At 47.2% G+C, this 18113-nt stretch overlaps 1 protein-coding gene across 1 annotated transcript in view; it reads left to right on the top strand.

Moving 5' to 3' along the window:
* The window catches only part of LOC144146154 (scoloptoxin SSD14-like), a 36092-nt gene extending 18582 nt beyond the window's left edge, over positions 1 to 17510 (top strand). The window contains exons 8-12 of the mRNA XM_077678120.1: positions 5757 to 5832; positions 6853 to 7046; positions 7261 to 7498; positions 9056 to 9169; positions 17210 to 17510. Of these exons, the coding sequence (XP_077534246.1) occupies positions 5757 to 5832; positions 6853 to 7046; positions 7261 to 7498; positions 9056 to 9169; positions 17210 to 17356 (769 nt within the window). The 3' untranslated portion in view covers positions 17357 to 17510. The remainder of the gene's footprint in view (positions 1 to 5756; positions 5833 to 6852; positions 7047 to 7260; positions 7499 to 9055; positions 9170 to 17209) is intronic.
* The last annotated feature ends 603 nt before the right edge of the window (positions 17511 to 18113 follow it).

The raw sequence follows: 18113 nt of genomic DNA, 5'->3' as shown, positions 1-18113 counted from the left end.
GATTTTAGCAGTCAACCGGAATCATGTTTATTTGGACTCCTCCTGTCTTTTTTAAGGGGGGGGGGGGGGGCTGTTAATGCATTCCGAACGCAATTAGCAACTGAGAGGTCTGAAAAAACTCTAGAAGCCGGTGACAGATGTAGTTATCTTCGACAGGTTTCTTTTCCCCGGGGCTTCTCCTCCAAGCCGCCGCAGCGCTGAGGATCTGACCAAGGGTATCCTCGACCGACAAACTCAGCTGCCGATACAAAAACTGTACATTTATTTACAGCCCAGCGGGTGGCTAAAAAATAGTGCTCCCTGAAGACGACAGGCTGAGATCTCCGGCGCCCGGACCGCGTCTGTCCGTCTTCGTCTTCCCTTCATCTTGCCTCTGAAAATCGGGGAAGGGGGAAAAAGCGAGTCCTTCCCGTCGGGTTCCTACCCCACGCCGGTGGCCGTGCGGATATCCGGGGTGAGCAGGCGGGGCTTTTCTCGGAATGTGCGGCGTTTGAAAGCGCCGCGGGACACTGTTTTCATGTCCGCACTGCTCTTCCTAGGGACCACGCCAGTTGGTGCGCTGAAACCCCCCAACAGATGTCATTTTGGAAGGGGTCCTCCTTTTTTTCGACAATAGCACGCTTACTACTGAAAGAGGGTGCTGGAGAAATTTATGTTGTGCTAGTCGGTAAACACGAATCTTCGAGGGCAAAGCGGCACGGAATGAAACGAAATAGCAAAAGGACGGGCGAGACAAACTAACAACTCCATTGTTTTACTCTTCCAACTGACCTTCAACGCTCAGAGATGATAAGTGGCAAAGGCAGCAGTTACGTTCTAATACGCCCCCTAAACGACAGCCTAACGTTATCAAGTCTCTTATTACATGACCTAAAGGGGTACTGACAACAATTTTTGGTGTTAATATTATTACACAGTTCGCTTTGTTTACTCTACAGAAGATCCTGGCTGAAGTATGAGCGGCCTGCGACTAGTGGAACATACTTCAATTTTGTCTGATTTATCGCGCCGACGGAACTGCACGCGGAGCGTGCGCAGCAAATGGACATTAGCTTGGCATCATTCTGTGAGAGGAAAACGATGTGACGTAGCCTTCTGCCTTCAACGCTCGTCAGAAACTCGTGAAGTCGCTTCACGCGCGTGGCCCGGCGAGCGGCAATGGGGCGCTGGCGCGTTCACGAAGTGATACACGTAGCCACAGCTAAAGGCATAAATGCTGCCCAGAAGGGCACTCTTGCCAAAAATTAAGTTCCACACGCGGAAAAGGAGGCAATAATAAAGCCCAGAATAGCCACAGAAGGCGCCATCAGGTCTTTTATTGAAAGCAGTCATCAAATTTCCGGCACAATGCTAGGCCTAACGCCTTCACGAAGCTCATCTGCTCAGCTCCGTCGGCGGGGTGGTCGAAACAACGCCTCCTCCGGCTTTTGCAGTGTTTTGACGCCCACACAAAACGGTGAGGTCATTCCGGGGTTCTTTCACACGCGCTCTCCGGGCTGGAAGCGCGGGAAACCAAAACAGAGGTTTTTCAGGCCGTTCACAGTAATTATGGCGGGCTCAAATATTTAAAGCGCTGTTTCGGGTTCGCCATGCCGTTAAGCATTGATGAAATCAAGAAAAAAGAAACATAAAATTTTGGTGTCAGTACTCCTTTAAGCGTCGATACCCTGACACTTTTTACTGCGGCGATTAGGCGTTCTATACAGAAATATTTATATATAATTTACTATTTCTGATCATTTTTGAGAGAAAATTGTCTTTAGTGGCTGGAATTTAGTTCTGTAGTTACAAAAGGCTATTTTTCATACAAAGGTGCATTATTTTTTCAGGCTACCTTTGAGGGTGTATTGTGCAGCTAGTTCTATAAATAGTGACCTGCTCACGCAGGCGGCGCCTACGGAAGGCAGCAAGCAAAGATATTGCTGAGGAGGAACCGCGGTCGCCATCGGGTTTGCTAAATTTAATTTTGAGCTTCAGCAGTTTTGTTTCGTTCTTGTGCGCTGTGCAGCTGCTCGTATAAACATAGCAATCGTGCCAATCAGTAAAGACTGCACCAATCAGTCTATAGGGAACACATCAGTACTTAAAAGAAACTGCTTAGTCAGTATCCTCTTTTTAGCTATAAAGACATTAACGTGCGCAAATAGACCACATCGGCTTCGTATATGTCTGCTGGACTAGCATAACTTTTTTTAAGCATTAAGTTCATTCAAAGATTCAGAATCTTTCGTAAGGTTGGCTTAGGTTGAGGAGCTTCTTTTCTGTGGCGAGCTCTGTTAGTCCAGGGAAAAAACGGGACAGGAAGGGGCTCATGTTTTTGCATACAAGGCACTACAACTGGGCGATTTCGTGTATGGCACACCAATTTTTTTCGGAGCAAAATCAGAGGCTTTTTTTTTTCACCGCATAGAGCCCTAGAGACCAAATGCTTGAGAATAGAAAAAAATAATTTTCGAGATGTCATGTTAAGCCTTTCTTCGCATACCCAAGGGACCGAAACTCGAAAAAGAAAGATTCGCAGTGGTACTGCTTGACTTCAGCAGCGGTAAGCAACAATAAATCATAGCGTGCTATACGCTTAGAGAATGGACAGTAGAACATTATTCGAACACGCTGTCGCACCTACATCATGTCCTCGCGCTTCCTATGGTGAATCGGCATAGTATATCGTATTCGCATGAATCTAGAGCTCCCGTGATTATAATGTGCTGTAGAATTCAACACACGGAGACCACAAAAATAGCTTGACGCCTATTCTACCACGCACACAAAATAGTGTCATTAACAGACGCGTCAAAATTGCACGAAACATATATACACATTAATCAGTGCACGTTGAGGGGAGCTAAGTCCATTCTGTGAAGCTTGACGCTTAAAAATGTGGCCCCTTTGTTTTTGCAAATCGCGAACACACCACTCTGGGACACCTAATGCACAAGACGCTGCCTGGTTCCCTTCAGTGTCCGCTAATATTCCTTTTCATTTAAACGAAGCCTCCATCATTCATTGACCCGCTTAGTGTTGGTTTTCGAGTTGGTGGCTTCGATTTCGATGTTTTTGAGTTTGGAGTTTACTTGTAAAGAGCAAGTATTTGTGAACGCCTAATTTCTTAAGCAAAGGCGCGCGTTGGAATCGTGCAAATACGTCAAGTGCAATTACCTGGGAAAAGTGTGAATGCACCTAAGCACTTGTTGTTTGTTATGGGTATTGATCGTGAAAACATGAATGTACGGTTAAACACCTGAAGTGCCTTGCTTACTCCTCAAGTTGCCTAAAGGCTTCGTAATCTTGCCGCTTGGGTCACTTGGCATTGTTATCTCCGCTTTCGCTTTCAGGTGTATTTGATCTTCCTTTTAGGCGTTGTGCCGCTGCTTGTTCCCGCCGCCAAGTAATGGCAGAGGTGGCGACTACAGTGAATTTTGCTGCTTGTTCTTCCGCTATCTTCACTATCTTCATCTGCTGTGCGACGGAGCTTAGGCTCGCACCGTGAACGGAGCGGATGACCACCTCTTGTTACTAGCTAGTTTAGGCTCTCACCGTGAGCACATTTTGCCGAGGAACGCCTCCCATGAAACCAGTTTTCTGCAACGGATTGCTTAAACATTAAAATGTATGCATTAGCGCTTTTCACCACACTGAAACTGTCGAGTTAGATAAAAGACGAGCGGTATCCGCTCGACGCTACTGGTACCGCTTATGCACCATGGCCCGTTTGCATTGAGCGGATTCGTTGTTCTGGGCCCACAAACGTCTCTTAAGTGGCAGCGTTATCGGTGACGACGTTGTCCGCGTTGGCTTTCTGTACTCGTTTCCATTCTCTATCCTTCGCGCGACGAGCCACGGAGCGAACGACCTCCTCATCCGGCGTGCGGACGAAAGAGAGAGAGAGAGAGAGAGAGAGAGAGAGAGAGAGAGAGAGAGAGTGAGAGAGAGATAGAGATAGAGAGAGAGAGAGAGAGAGAGAGAGAGAGAGAGAGAGAGAGAGAGAGAGAGAACTTTATTATGAACAGATTGGTTAAAGAGATGGAGGGGGGGCACCAGGCTGGTGGCGACTAAAGCACCTTGTTCAACCAAGAGTTCTTGGGTGGCCAAGCGCCTCAAGCTGCCCTAGCTGCCTCCTCCCAAGCTGCCCAGCGCCTCCTCCCATTGCTCGCTGCTGGTGATTGGGGGGAAATGGTCTTGAGGGAATTCCCATATGCAATGGGTGAGTGATGCATACGCACCCCAAAGGGGACATGCGGACGACCCGTGGCCTACCCATCTCTGCGAATGAGCCGGCGCAATTCTAAGACGGAGTATTATAGTAACTCCTAGCGCATGTGAGTGACTAACGCAAATTAAGCCCTATATCGTGCGCGGAGCCTTAACTAGCGAGTTACGTGAGCAGTGTGATTGCGATAGCGGAAGTGTTGCCACAATTGCGGCGAACGCTGGAGCTTTTTGGCCAGTCTTGGCGAATCTCTCCAAGTCCGTAGGTGTGTCTTGACAAATGTGCGCCTATGACGCTGGGCGGTCGTCGCGTGGCACGCACGCACGAGCTTTCGGCATTTTCTTGTTTATTTTTTATATGCCGGGCGGTCACCGCGAGGGGCGCGCGCTCACGGGCGCTATGCATTTTCTTGGTATTTTTAGCCGCGGAGAGGAAAGATAACGATTTCCTAAACAGCTTTGCCGTTGCAAGACTAAAAGTCCAACGACGACCGGCCTCCGTAAAGCTGATGAGCTTGTTTGGTTTTGATAGTTCAATCCTCCGCTTTGGCTTGCGCAGCATTTACCGCAAGTACCCGATATAGTGATCGTTTGGAAGTGAGAAACAATAATTCCGCTATTCTTTCATTTGGGGATATACCAAGGTTCCAATTAAGAAGACCGATCAGTTTTGGCTGCTGGCGCAATGCGCCTATTTCCTGGATGTGTTTTGGAGCGCCGCTCTCAAGCGCCCGTTCCTGTGGGTATACGTCGTCCGTCGCCGTCAGCCTTCTTCTAACCGAGAGAACGAAGGGGACACCGAAGGTAGAGTGAGGAAAAAAGAGGAGGAGGAAAGTATGGCGAAAATGCAATGGGGAGAGTGGTTTCCCACGGCCGCGTGAGGCGTGCTATACGTGGCAGCGACGCGCTCCCAAGCACTCGCCGTCGTGGGTTGGCTGATGACGCGATGACTTCCTGAGACGAACGAAGGGTTGCCCGAGCTATGCACGTCGGAATCCAGAGGTGTACGCCACCGTCGCCAAGAAGACTGTGCGCTCAAATTTAAAAGTGTCGTAATCGTCAGCCAAGTTTATTTCGACATGTAATGGGTTCCTAAATGACGTTTTATGCATTAAGATAATTTGTTAACATGTGGTCCCACCCTTTTGCTTTATTTCTGTTCGTATTTTCTTTGTAGAAAGCGTGTAAGGAGGCTGCAGTTTGTACTCGCAGATATACGGAAAATACAAGAAGTATTTTTGCGGCCTCACTATGTGGATGTGGAACAGCACTTTTTGTTCAGTTTATCTTAGCGGGAAAAAAAGGAGCGTTCAATACTGAGAATGCTTGATGACATCCTCCGCTTACGCTCTGTGGGCCTACCAACTATTTTATTAAGGCACGGAAGCTACCACGGCGCCCTAAAATTTAGTAACGTGAACTGTGCAACTTACAGTATGTGTGTGATTAGGTTTAAATTTCTAAACAAAATCACGGAATGATTCGCGAGTTCACACAAATGACGTTATTCACCTATTCAGCGCGTAATTTTGTACTTTTGTGCGCAGGTTCGTTGAAGCATGCAAGTTTTCTTACGCCAAGAGAGCTCTTCTTGGAGACCCAAAATTTGTAGACATTTCACAGGTACGGGTTTCGAAGCATTTCCAAAACCCTTGTAACATTTGCTCCGCTAGATGGGCAGCTCATGCTTCGTTATAAAATTTTAGGTCAGATTTCCCATTTATATGAAAACAAAATTAAATGCTTGTGAAGGATACCTCAACCCTACCCAACAAACTCACGGAATACACAACATTATCCTTCATCCGTTAACCAATCATAACATAGTGTAGAGCTATAGAGCCATTGCATACAGCATGCATATTGCCCTAGGACCGCTTAAATATCTCATACTTACGTGGCCGATGAGCACAGGATTAGATAAGCTGCTTAAGTTGGGAAGCGCCCGTCATGTACGCAAAAAAACGATCTCTCGTAGTTCTTGTTAAGGTCTCGTGTCTTTTGACTCTGCTGGGGATGGGCTAAAGTGAGAACAAAGTTATCAAAAACGCACTCGTACTTCTTTTTTTGCCATATAAGAACGTAAATTCAGCATTTATCACAGAACAAGGGACGTATTCTAGGTTGTGTCAATCAGGAAACAGAGTTTTATAGGGACCATTCGAAAGGGAATTCTACGATTGCCTCTAATAAGGAGGGGTCAGCTCGAATTTGGCGAATGTTGGTCTGTTCATCAGATTGTATGGAATGTAGATTTCGAAGTTCCAATTGCCCTGGTGAGAAGTTGGGGCAAGATCAGGCAATGTGAAAAAGATCTGTTTCAATATAATATGAGAAATTCAGTTTGGGGGAAAGGCCAACGTAATTGGCTCGTCAATGAACCATTTACGCTGCCAATAGAAGATTACATACACCCCTCAAGACACAAACACCATTACTATCGCATCTTTTGTTGCACAGTCTTTTTTTACGAGAGATTGCCCAACGGCATAAGAAGCGTAATTTGTTGGTGTGACGAACTACTGGAGTAGCTCCTTGTAGGTGGCTAGCCCAATGATGTATGATAGAGACTTACACTGCGCACATTTCGAAGGTAATGTTTGGAGCTCTTATAGACCTCTACATCTCCTGTTTTTGTTCTAGGCAATAGAGATTCTCACGTCCATTGACTCGGCTGCTGAAGCGAGAGCGAAAATCGAGGATGACAAAACATTCGGCGACCCTTCGTACTACGACTTCGTCAAAGAAACGCAGGATATAAATCACGGCACTTCACACGCATCTTTCTGGGGAGAAGATGGTGTCGTGATTTCAGTTTCAAGCTCCATCAATTACTAGTACGTTTCTAAACTTTTGCTTCTATCTCCCAAGTATCCAGAACTGAGAAGTGCGCCAGCACGTTGTCTCTTTTTTTGCTAGCACAATAGCTACACCTTCTTTGTGCCTTTTTTTTCTTTCTGTTTACGAAGAAGTGCGTGAAAAAGTTTAAGTATGATTTTCAAATACCAGATCGAGATCGTGTGCACTTATATTATGTTCATGCTTTTTAAGCTTCGGCAGCGTGGTACGCACCAACTCGGGCGTTATATTGAACAATCAAATGGACGACTTCTCAACACCTGGAAGGTCAAACCTCTACGGCGTCGCGCCCTCTGCGGCCAATTACATCGACCCAAAAAAACGTCCAATGTCCTCCATGGCACCAACGGTATTTCTAGACGATCGCAAAGAACCTGTCCTGGCCTTGGGCGGAACAGGAGGCTCGAAGATTACGTCTGGCGTTGCACTGGTGTGTATGACAATTTATTTTTTCGTAACAATAAGGCATAAAATTTTTTTTTAACTACCAAAGTAGTATAGAGAATTGTTGGCTTCCTACGTATGGTCCAAGTTGTAGTTATGGCTCTTTGTTGATGGTTTAAAGCTAGTCTAAAAACTAAGTATTAAAACCTAAAAACTGCTCGTGTCCTTCGACCCCCCTGGGTTAGCGCAACTATATCATTTACCGGAAAAGAAAACAAATGCTAGAAGCTGCACCCTCTGTACAGGTCTAAAGTAATACAGCTGGTCAGCTCTAAGCATTGAGTATTTTGAAAACAAAGGTGAAGTTGACAGGCCTTGGAATTTAACTTGAAAATTTTCAAAACAGCGTGATATCTTTTTTTGCAGGACAACAAGCTCATAGTGATTATTTTGTGAGGTTGTCCCCACACCAAGATTTCCTACGTTTTGAATAAAATAGAGAATAATACATGTTTTTTTAACCTCAATGGTATTAAGTGAGATATTTTATGACGGCATCCAACTGTTCGTGTCAGAGCCATAAGTAAGTGATTTATGCGTACACTACCAGTTTAGTTCTTCCTTGAACGGAACACCAGGGAACTTTTCTTTATTTACTCATGCAATAACGTAGCCAAGATAAAGGAAACAACCGGGGGTTATGTGGAGAGCGGCTACTATGCCCTGAGAAGTGTGCCTTTATCACGATATATTTTTTAATTTTCAGGATTCCAATTTTTTATTATTTTATTTATTTTATCTGTGGGTCAGGCCCCCCTGAACTGAAATCCTGCGTACGCCACTGCTCTGAGTACTGGCACAGATTTATTGTGGCCGATTCTTCTAGGAATAGCGCTGTGAGTGATTGGTTCGTTGATTGCTTACTGCTTACCCAAGTAGCATCTATAGCAATCAAACTCCAGAAGCACACATTCTGGTTTATGAGGTGGGTTCCAATACGAAACTGGGGGTATATGCAAATACACGGGTATGTATGCCTTACTTTGCAAGGAGCATAGAAGAAACGCTCACGTAGGCACCTCAACTTTATAGCGTAGCCTTAAGCTTCAATAACTGGATTTTGTGCATGGCAATCTGTGATAATACAGGTTATGTTCGGTGGTTATCATAACAGGGGAGACATTTTAGATGGAGCCTCTTTGTAAGTACGCTGAACGCCGTGCGTCATGCAAGGGTAGGAGCAGCTTCCCAGAACCGCCCGCGGCTTCGCAGAAACCGGTTTTCACACCCATCGATAGGGGGCGCAGCGTTCTGTCAGGGGCAAGTTCCTCTTCCTCCCGCCAGGAGAGGGAGAGGAGAGGGAGCTTCCGGCCGTTGACGTTTAGCTGCCGATTCCCTCGCGCGAACCGTGGAATTAGCCCGGCAACGGTGCTGCAGTTCTCGGTGCGAGCACCCGTTGACGTTGGAGCCTACAAAAGACAATCAGAGCTCCGATGTTGCAGTAGATTTCCCACTGGGTGGAGCTGGGTACAGTATTCTTTCCCTTGCTAGAGTTTCGGTCTTGCAGCAATACGTATGCCTAAAATATTTATTTCCGTTACAGGTGACCTTACGCACAATGTGGATGGACCAGGATATCAAACATGCGATTGACGCTTCGAGGCTACACCACCAACTTATCCCTGCTGAGCTGATGGTCGAACCCTCATTTCCCCCGGTAAGACCATTAATAGGGCATTTCGCGGTTTCAAGAATTGACGGTGCAGCCCTCGCTGAATGGCTTGCTAAAATTTACAGTACGGAGGAAGTAAACACGCGAGATGCGTGAAAGAGCAACAGTGCATCCATGACATTTTAGATTTTGTCGCAAATCACAACAAATAAAAATTAATAACTTCTCCGTGGTGCATATCTGCAATAGGTTGGGTGACTTTCATCTCAGGTACTTTGGCTTACACTCATGACATCAACTGGGGTTCCTAAATTCTCTTTTGAGGCAAGTAATCTCCAGTGGCGCTAAGTATACTGACGTTGAAAGATCTCTGCACAACAGCCGTTCTGTTTTGTTTTGATGGGCTCATTTCAGGTTGTAAAGACGGCTACTACCACGCGTTATGACTTGACATTCTTCACTTAAACAATAGTGAAATTTCGTTGTTGAAAATACAAGTCAGAGTTCAGCGAAATATAACTGGCAAGTACATCACCTTGTCACGTACAGTCATGTACAAATGAAAAGTGAACACACAAATATGAAGCAGAACACATAAATACCACGATTTATTTCCAAGCAAGCCAAAATTACGCGTGAATTAATAACAAAAACGAAGTTGTGAAATGTGGCTATCGAAATATACCAGTTGTCCGTCATTATTTGAGCTCGACGAACAGTAGTTTCCAATTTCCCGTGGTCTCCTTAATATTTTCGTATTCGCATTTATTTTTCCCACTCCTGTACGTGCCCGTCGTAAAGATAAACATTGGCGGATCCCACGCAGAAGTTACAATCCATGGAAAGCGAGATTTTCATCGTAGCATACGTGGACTAAATAAATTGTTGTGCTACATTTTTAGCGGTGTTGTGCTCGGCGTTGTTTCGGTGTATTCATAATGGTAAGCCGCGGCGAGTGCTTCAACAAAGGCTACACGTAAGGAGAAACGCTTGAAGTTTCAATCTGCGCGTCGATGACGCCGCCAGTCCAAGCGCAGAAAACGTGATAGGCGCAGAAAATAGGGGTTCCCAAGCTCCTGTCCCTCTCCATCCTGAAGGATCTGCCATAGACAGGTGCTGGCCGAGGTAATCTCGAGTAATGTCGTGAGGGCTCCCTCCATTTTCCCACACTCCGCTTACCGCGAGTCGCCTACCCGGCCCCGCGGGCGCGATAAGCAAAGGCTAGTTGGCGTTGTTTGGTGTCAGATAAAGCCCAGCGGAGGACGATGCCATAAATCAGCGGTAGCAGCAGCAGCACACGCAGCAGCAGTCCACCCCCCCTCCCCTGCCCGGCTCTACAGCTTGATTGATTGATTATGAGGTCTAACGTGCCGACGCAAGGCATCCGATCAGGTCCGCCCTAGTGGAGGGCTCCGGATTAATTTTGACCACATTTGGATTTTCCTAGTGAGCAGAATTCTCGAACAAACGGGCGTTTCCACTCTATAGCCAAATAAAACCCCGCTTTAAAAGGTTTTAATTCCAATAACGTTTTGCTTGTAATATGTTTATCACTCAATCGGGTGAAAATATTTCTATTGCCATGCTTTAGATGTCTGTTTGATGGTATGATATAATCATCAACGTTGGAAGTAAGAAACAGCTTATGTATGCTAAATAAACAAGGTATAACCTGCGGCACGAAGGCCAGTAGTGAGCACGACGTTAGTCAAATAAGTAATTTTGCTGCTTTTCTCTGGAATAATAGTATAAGTATACGCATCTTCTCTACATAGCCATTTATTCATTTCTCCGCCATCTTCCTCTCTCTCGTCCTCTATCCACGCTCTTTCGTCCCCTTTCCCTTCCCACACACAGAACAGCTGGCCAGTTATACTACCATCAGGCCGATCTTTCTGTGTTTTTTCACTTCAATGAAATTCCTCTCTCCCTCTTCTCTGGAATAACAAAGTAAACTACCCGTCCTCTGATTCGGTTTTCTTTCTTGGCGAGCGACCCGCAGCTGGTGCCGCTGCTCAAGACTCCGGACGAAAGGCCTTGCGCCAGTTGGTTGCAGGCATACTGTTTATGGTGCCCGACACAGCCGTGATGCATATCTAAACCTTCCTACACGTACCAGCTGGTAAGCCCGAAGGATACACGCTCTTTATTCTCCGAGCAGCCGTAGTCGTGGCCCGCTTGCGAGACGTGAGGTACGTAGGCTTTGTTCCAACATGGCGGCTGGTCGCCTTCCTCGTAGCTCTGGCCCCGCGCAGTTGCGCCGGCGGCGCTGGTTGAAGTTTCCCGCATGCATTGGATGGTGCGGCGGACACAACGGGATGGGGTGCGTTGTTTGAGAGTTCGCAAATCCGCATTATTTGCGAACTCCGCAAGTTGTCGATAAAGGTTCCGGTCAGTCACAGGAGATTGCGGAAAGCCGCTGCTCCCCACTTCAAGTATGGAAATAGCTTGCAATGGTTGGTGACAGCGAGACCCCCTGCAACCGAAAACCACCGGGAGCCACGCCAGTCACCACTGCCACGGACAGCGAGGATGGCCTGCACAACCACCGGCGGGTCCGAGCGCGTCCCGTGGAGCTACCGCCATTTGCTGCTTTGGCCCTCCTGGCTGCGGCCACCAGGACCTGCGGTCGAAGCGGCCACGCAACCCAGGAGACAGCGGGATCAGGCGCCCACGCGAGCGGCGCGAGCCTTCGGGCAGCCGCACCGGGCGGCGTATTTCCAAACCATATCCCGTAGGGGCCCAGCCCGACCACACCTCCTAAGCAGGGGCGCAGCCAATCAGGTTAAAAAACGCAATTTTTTAACCTCCTTGAACGCAGCACCGTGATGTCTCTACCTAAATGTGCGCGACTTCATGCGAGGTGGATTATTTCTTTTTTTCCCCTCCCCTCGTTTCGGCTGCTTTGAGGGCGGCCGATGGTTTCGCTCCGTGGGCAACTTGGGTTGTACTATTTATATTTTTATTCCTGCTATTTCTTGTTTATACATTTGTATACTTTTTTGCGTGTGTGTGGCTTACAATTGAGGCACCAGCTGTGACATAATGTTGGCGAATGAAAAGGCCAGACACTACAGAAATATATATATGTGGTGGCTAAAAATGCGTCGCAGGAAACAGACACAAACTGCCCATCTATACCCATCAGTGGATCTCTAAAAGTGACAATTTTTTGCCGCTATTCGGACTCCGAGATCACTATCGCCAAAATAGGGCGCCAAGGAGATAACTTTTTTACTTAGTTTTATCTCGGCTGCGACTCCCGTAACTTCAAGCTCACGGGCAACTACTCATTAGTCCCAGAGAAAAGAATATACGTATCCTAATGAGTGTAACACTGCATTAAATGAGAGGCCATGGGCCCTGTGGGAGCAAGGATGAGGAGATAAGGGGAAGGTCACAACTCGCACAGTGAACACAGTTGCAGTCTTGGGGTCCTATTCGCAAAATGAACACATTAAATTCAGTCAGTGGCAGCAAAACGCACAGTTCACACTTAAATGTACAGTTCACAGTGTGGACAATGCGGTTCACACTGAAAACAGTGCACGCTGCAGACAGTTCACATTGTATACCGAACGGAGAAGTCGGCCAGGCTGCTACACCAATTAGTAGAGTCTGTTTTCAAGGGCGCACTCGGTAATTGCTTCTAGTGCGGTGGGATCGTCACGGACCCGACTAACATGTTCCTGTTCAGTTGCAAAGGCGGGACCTAGAGTTAAAAGCTGGTGGCGATTACGGTCGAATAATGGACAGAGCCAAATTAAGTGGTAACGATTTGGTGTGCCTTCCCGATTACAGGGGGGGCATCAGTGCCATTCGGAGCCTGCTGGAGCTGTCTATTTATAAATAACGTATCTTATTCAGCAAAATCTCTGTGTGCATGAAGCACAGATAGTTAAAAATAACTAATCGACATTGGCAACAGCGTGAGTGGTAGCACGCATGATTACTGATATCAAACTCGGCCTGATGGCTTCAGTGAAAAGACTATGGTCAATAGCCCTGTACAGAAGACATATATCAAACTCCTCGAGTACTTCAGTTGCTGTACAATCCAACTATTACTTAGCCCTTGGTTGGTATATATTTTCGATATTGTTTCCCTAAATTGTTATGACCAGCAGTGCAAATTATGCAGAATTCATGACCGAGTGTGAAACGTGTACGTTTGAGCTGGTGTCTTTCTTATCAATGTATCACCCTTGCAAGAACGATTCACACCTTCCATTGCTGTTAACAAAATGTCAATGTTTTCCTTAGTGGCAGTGTTCCTGATAAGGAATAATGCAATGAAGTAATGTTAACGAAATTCAATGTAATAGTGCTTATGAAAGTGCCAAAATGTAGCAGCTCATGCAGCTGTAATATTCCGCAAGAGTAGGACAGTTTGTAAATGTAGTCATGGGTAATTGGCTGCCTTTCTTGTAATCGTTACCTGCAGCACCGAATCGTGTTCGAGGTGTGTATATAGTGAAAGAACACCCAACTCCATTGTATACCCTTCTGTGTGCTGTAGAATGAGCTTTCAATGAGGGTGTTTGCTTCCCGGGCCGTGTATAATTGCCCCATGCGCGTGAAAGCCCCCATCCGCGCGCGCGCACTTCGAGCACCGAGTCGAGCGCTTATCTAGGAACACGATCGGAGGTCAGCGTCAACTTGCAGGTGCGCAAGAAGAGCGTGGAGAGATCAGGGGCTGAGGTACAAAACGTTAGCTTCTACCACATGTGCGTCAGCTTCCCCAGCGCCGCAGGCCAGCCCCGCCCACGGAGCGAAACCATCGGCCGCCTGCCAAGCAGTCGAAACGAGGGGAGGGGAAAAAAAGAAAAAATCCACCTCACATGAAGTCGCGCACATATAGGTAGAGACGTCACGGTGCTGCATCCAAGGAGGTTAAAAAATTGCAATTTTTATACTCTCTTTGCGCCCCTGCTTGGGGGGTGTGGTCGGCCTGGGCCCCTACGGGATATGGTTTGGGAATACGCCACCGGGCGCGGCCTTTCCTGTTACAATCTCGGGCTGGGAGTGGGGGTCGCATCACGGCGCATCCCGGGCGTTCGTCGGCTGCGGCTGCAGGCTACCCCCAGGCCTGCCAACCGCTGTGCTGCCCAGCCGCGAGAGACTCGCAACCAGTGCAATGTGTTAGCTGGTTTGTGAGGCGAGCATCGCGATGGTGGCAACGCGTGGTGAACCTTTGTGTGGACTGGCACAGGAGTGGCGTTTGGTGGCAATTTTGTGGACTTGAGGCGTGGGGATGAGTGTTGTGTAATGTGGTGTCACTTAAACTCAAGCTGCGTCCAGTCGTTTGGGGGGAGGAGCTGTGGAAATAGTGGAGAACCGCGACCCGCGATCCCGAGCTGGTGCGCGCTGGGAGAGACGCGATGCGCTGAAATTAGCGTCTCTAATTTAGTGACGCTAGCTGAAACCTGTCCGGGGAGCAGCTAGTTCGGCAGTACCCCGGGAGATGGCACCACTAGTACACGCGCTGCATAGGCGGCTGGCTTCGCAAACGTGTGCGCGAGGAAGACACAGGGAGTCTGCTCGGAGGTGCGGTCTGGGTGGGATCGGCGGCACAACGCGGCTGCGGCGTTCCATGCATCACAGCCTCACAGGTGGAAACTGTTGTTGCCGCGCGCCATGAGTACTTTCCTCCCGTTCGCGATCACGATCAGGTTGGCGTTTTAAATGCAGAGCATTTCAGAAACTCACGATGTCACCCGCGTTGACGCCCGTAGTCCGCACCGTCGTTGTTCCTACTATATAAAAAAAAAATACTATCCGGCGCCAGGTTTCGATCCCTCGACCCTGCGGGCGGAACGGGATGTACATGCTGCTTTAACCACTGCGCCACACAGCCGACACGGAATGGGACGCTACGGACGCGCCTTATATCCTTGACTCATTGAAATTACTGCTGACGAGCGCTCTCTCGTCAGCAGTTGCCACAGGTGCAACAACATTAACGTAACGCAAACTACTTAACGTCGTGCGCCCCCGGAAATGCTCTGCATTTGATCGTGCCCCTCGCGAGGGGGATGTTTCGCACTTGATCGCACTTCCACTGCTCTCTGCGCATGCACCCCGTCGCTATAGCAACGGAGGCGCGTCGTCTGCTTCCAGGACGCCGCGGCGCCAAATTGAAACGGGTGGTGAGCGGTGGTGCCGCACGCCGCTCGTCGAAACGCGCCGTCGGAAGCGACAAACGTCGTCGCCACATCTACGATCGAGATAAATAAATGCAAACATAAAGCGCCAGACATTCTTTCTCCTTTTTTTGCCAGTCTCTTTAAGTAGCTATGCTTGGCTTGACAAATGTGCGCCGGCAGAGCATGTTTCCAAACGCTTTGCTGCACAGAGCACCCACGTGACATGTGTGACGTCACTGCATGCGCTATTTTTTTTGAGCGCCTGCTAAAATGGGCCCACCGTTCCGGCTCTGTGGCATCAATGTAGAGTACTGTGTACTGGCACTGACCGCTTGGGTTTGAGCCCCAGCAGGTCTGTCTTAGATTTTTTTTTTTCATTGCTTAACTTTTTTTTCTAATTTTTTTTTTAATTTTAATTTTTCAGTAACTCATGATGTCACCCACATTGACGTCCGTAGTCGTAGTCCGTACCCCTCCCCCTACACTATATCAAAAAAATATTACCCGGCGCCTGGTTTCGATCCCTCGACCCTGCGGGCGGAACGCAATGTACATGGTGCTCTACCCACTGCGCCACAAAGCCGACACAGAATGGGAGGCTACGAACGCGCCTTGTATCCTTGACTCATTCAAACTACGTCAAGAAGCTGCTGATAAAACGCATTCACAACCACCAACTCCCCAAACACTAAACGTTAACGCAATACACCCAGCCCCTATGCGACGCATTTACTCGAGTCCCCCTCGCGGGGAGATGGGCCTAATTTTTTTTAACGCCGTCGAGCTTTGCGCTCGCGTGCTTTGGGAGTTGCCAAATGAGCGGCTGTGCTTCGGCACTACTGTCTACTGTGTTCTCGTATCGACGAACTTCACTGGGATGCCGTAGGCGCAGGGGCCCACGTGGTTGAGATGCCTGGAGCTAGCGCGGTGACCTACGCCAGAGAACTGGCTACATCGCCCAAAGATATTATTTTACGTAGCTAATTTACCTCGCTCGATATCGATGTCGTAGAGTTCAAGGCTACACCCCAGAAATGCTCTGCAATGAAAAAAAAAATGCTACACAGCGGGGTCAATGCTAACTTATCGAAGTTTGAAGGAACTTTGGTAACGCGATAACATATATTACATGAAAACTCTGTATGTTTAAGGTTCCGTGCATTCTGCGCGTCCGTCAAGAAATGTGTGGCGTCAAAGGCAACTTAGTGGCGAATCCTCAGCATAAAACGCCTGTTACTCTAGTGCTATCAAAACTTTCGCAAAACAATCTTTTGGCAGTTGCCCGCTGATACGACTGATTATTATCTTCAGTTTTATTTTGTCATGATTCCTTAGGTTACACTGGCGTGTAAAACGTTACAGAATTCCCGTCCGATGCCAATACAATAGAAAAGGAGTATTACTAGAGAAAACGGCTGCATTACTTGCTTTATAAAAACTTTCCCAAAGTATTCATACCTTTTCTGTTGCTTTAAAATATCACTCATACTTCGGATTCCTTTCGAATGAAGGGAACATTCCTGCTGGGAGTGTGTTTCAATAATAGTGGGCACAAAGTTGTGCATCCTCTGAATATGATTATACCAAGCTCACTTTATTGATTTCGAGTTACATCCTAATTGTGTACAACGGGTACTCCTGACGAAGTATTGCACAACACAGGGAAAGACCCAACTAAATGTCCGAAGGGTACAAAAGATGTACGCTAGGATGACTGTACATTGATTGTTCGTTCTTTCCTTTGTACAGTCTACGCACTGCTTTTACGATAGGGCTTAGGAGGTGCCTGTTGTTTGCAAAGGTCATCATTCAACTGTTGTCGGCGAAAGTGATAAAGACACCTGCTTGCTAGAAACGGAGCAAGGTTCCATGAATTCGAAATGGGAATACAAAAGCAACTTAGATACATTAATAATATCCATTTTTCTTCAATTCACAGGAGCAAGCGGAGGAATTGCGGAAGAAGGGCCATAATGTCACCATCGTACGGTCAAGGTTCTCCGTGATAATGGGCGTGCGAAAAGAAGGTGGACGCCTTTACGCAAACGCAGACTATAGAAAAGGCGGCAACGTGGACGGAGACTAAAAGAAGCCTAAAATTTACACTTAACTTGGGATTCGGCGCGAAGTGCACCTTTAATAGCATAGCTGAATTGTACAAGCGTAGATATCTGAAATTTTGATGGGATTCCACTTTGTCAAACTCACGACATCAGGGTAAAGAGCAATACACAAACTGAGCGACTGGCCAACTGGTTGATCGACTGACTGACTGACTGACTGACTAATGGACCGACCCACCCGACCGAGTGGATTGATGTACCGACCAGGCTTCCCAACTGGACAAAACTACAAAAGTTTCCACCTGGTTATTGTGGCTAACCTGTTTAGAGCAATAGCTAACGATTAGTGTGCTGGGAACTCTTTTACGCATTCTAGTTTATTAATATGTTTATTTTATTTTTACAGTACTGCCACCCTTGAAACAAAGGCTTAGGCGGGAGTGTTTGTTTGAGATCATGCTTTTGTGTTTGTGCCAAATACAAAAGCGTTAGATGACTCTGTGAGTCGAAAACACGGTGTCGTAACTGAATGATACCAGGCAACACGGCGGTCGTTGCAAAACGAAAAGTAAATTACTTTAGTTTTAGTTTCCCGACCGGCAAAGAAGACGATGGCGATAAACACGGGAAGGTTCAAGAAACAGACATCGTAAAAGAAATTTTCAAACATATAAAGCAGAGCAAACAGAACCACACAAAAGTAAAGAAGTAATATAACGTCCTCAGTTAAACTGAACAGTCCCCAGTACAAGGGTATAGAAATCATTACAGTAAACGTCT

The sequence above is a fragment of the Haemaphysalis longicornis genome, unplaced genomic scaffold (assembly GCF_048455015.1).
Source record: "Haemaphysalis longicornis isolate Haplotype H1 unplaced genomic scaffold, Haemaphysalis longicornis Haplotype H1 scaffold_7, whole genome shotgun sequence".
NCBI classification, from domain to species: Eukaryota; Metazoa; Arthropoda; class Arachnida; order Ixodida; family Ixodidae; genus Haemaphysalis; species Haemaphysalis longicornis.
This window is presented reverse-complemented; position numbering and strand designations above follow the sequence as displayed.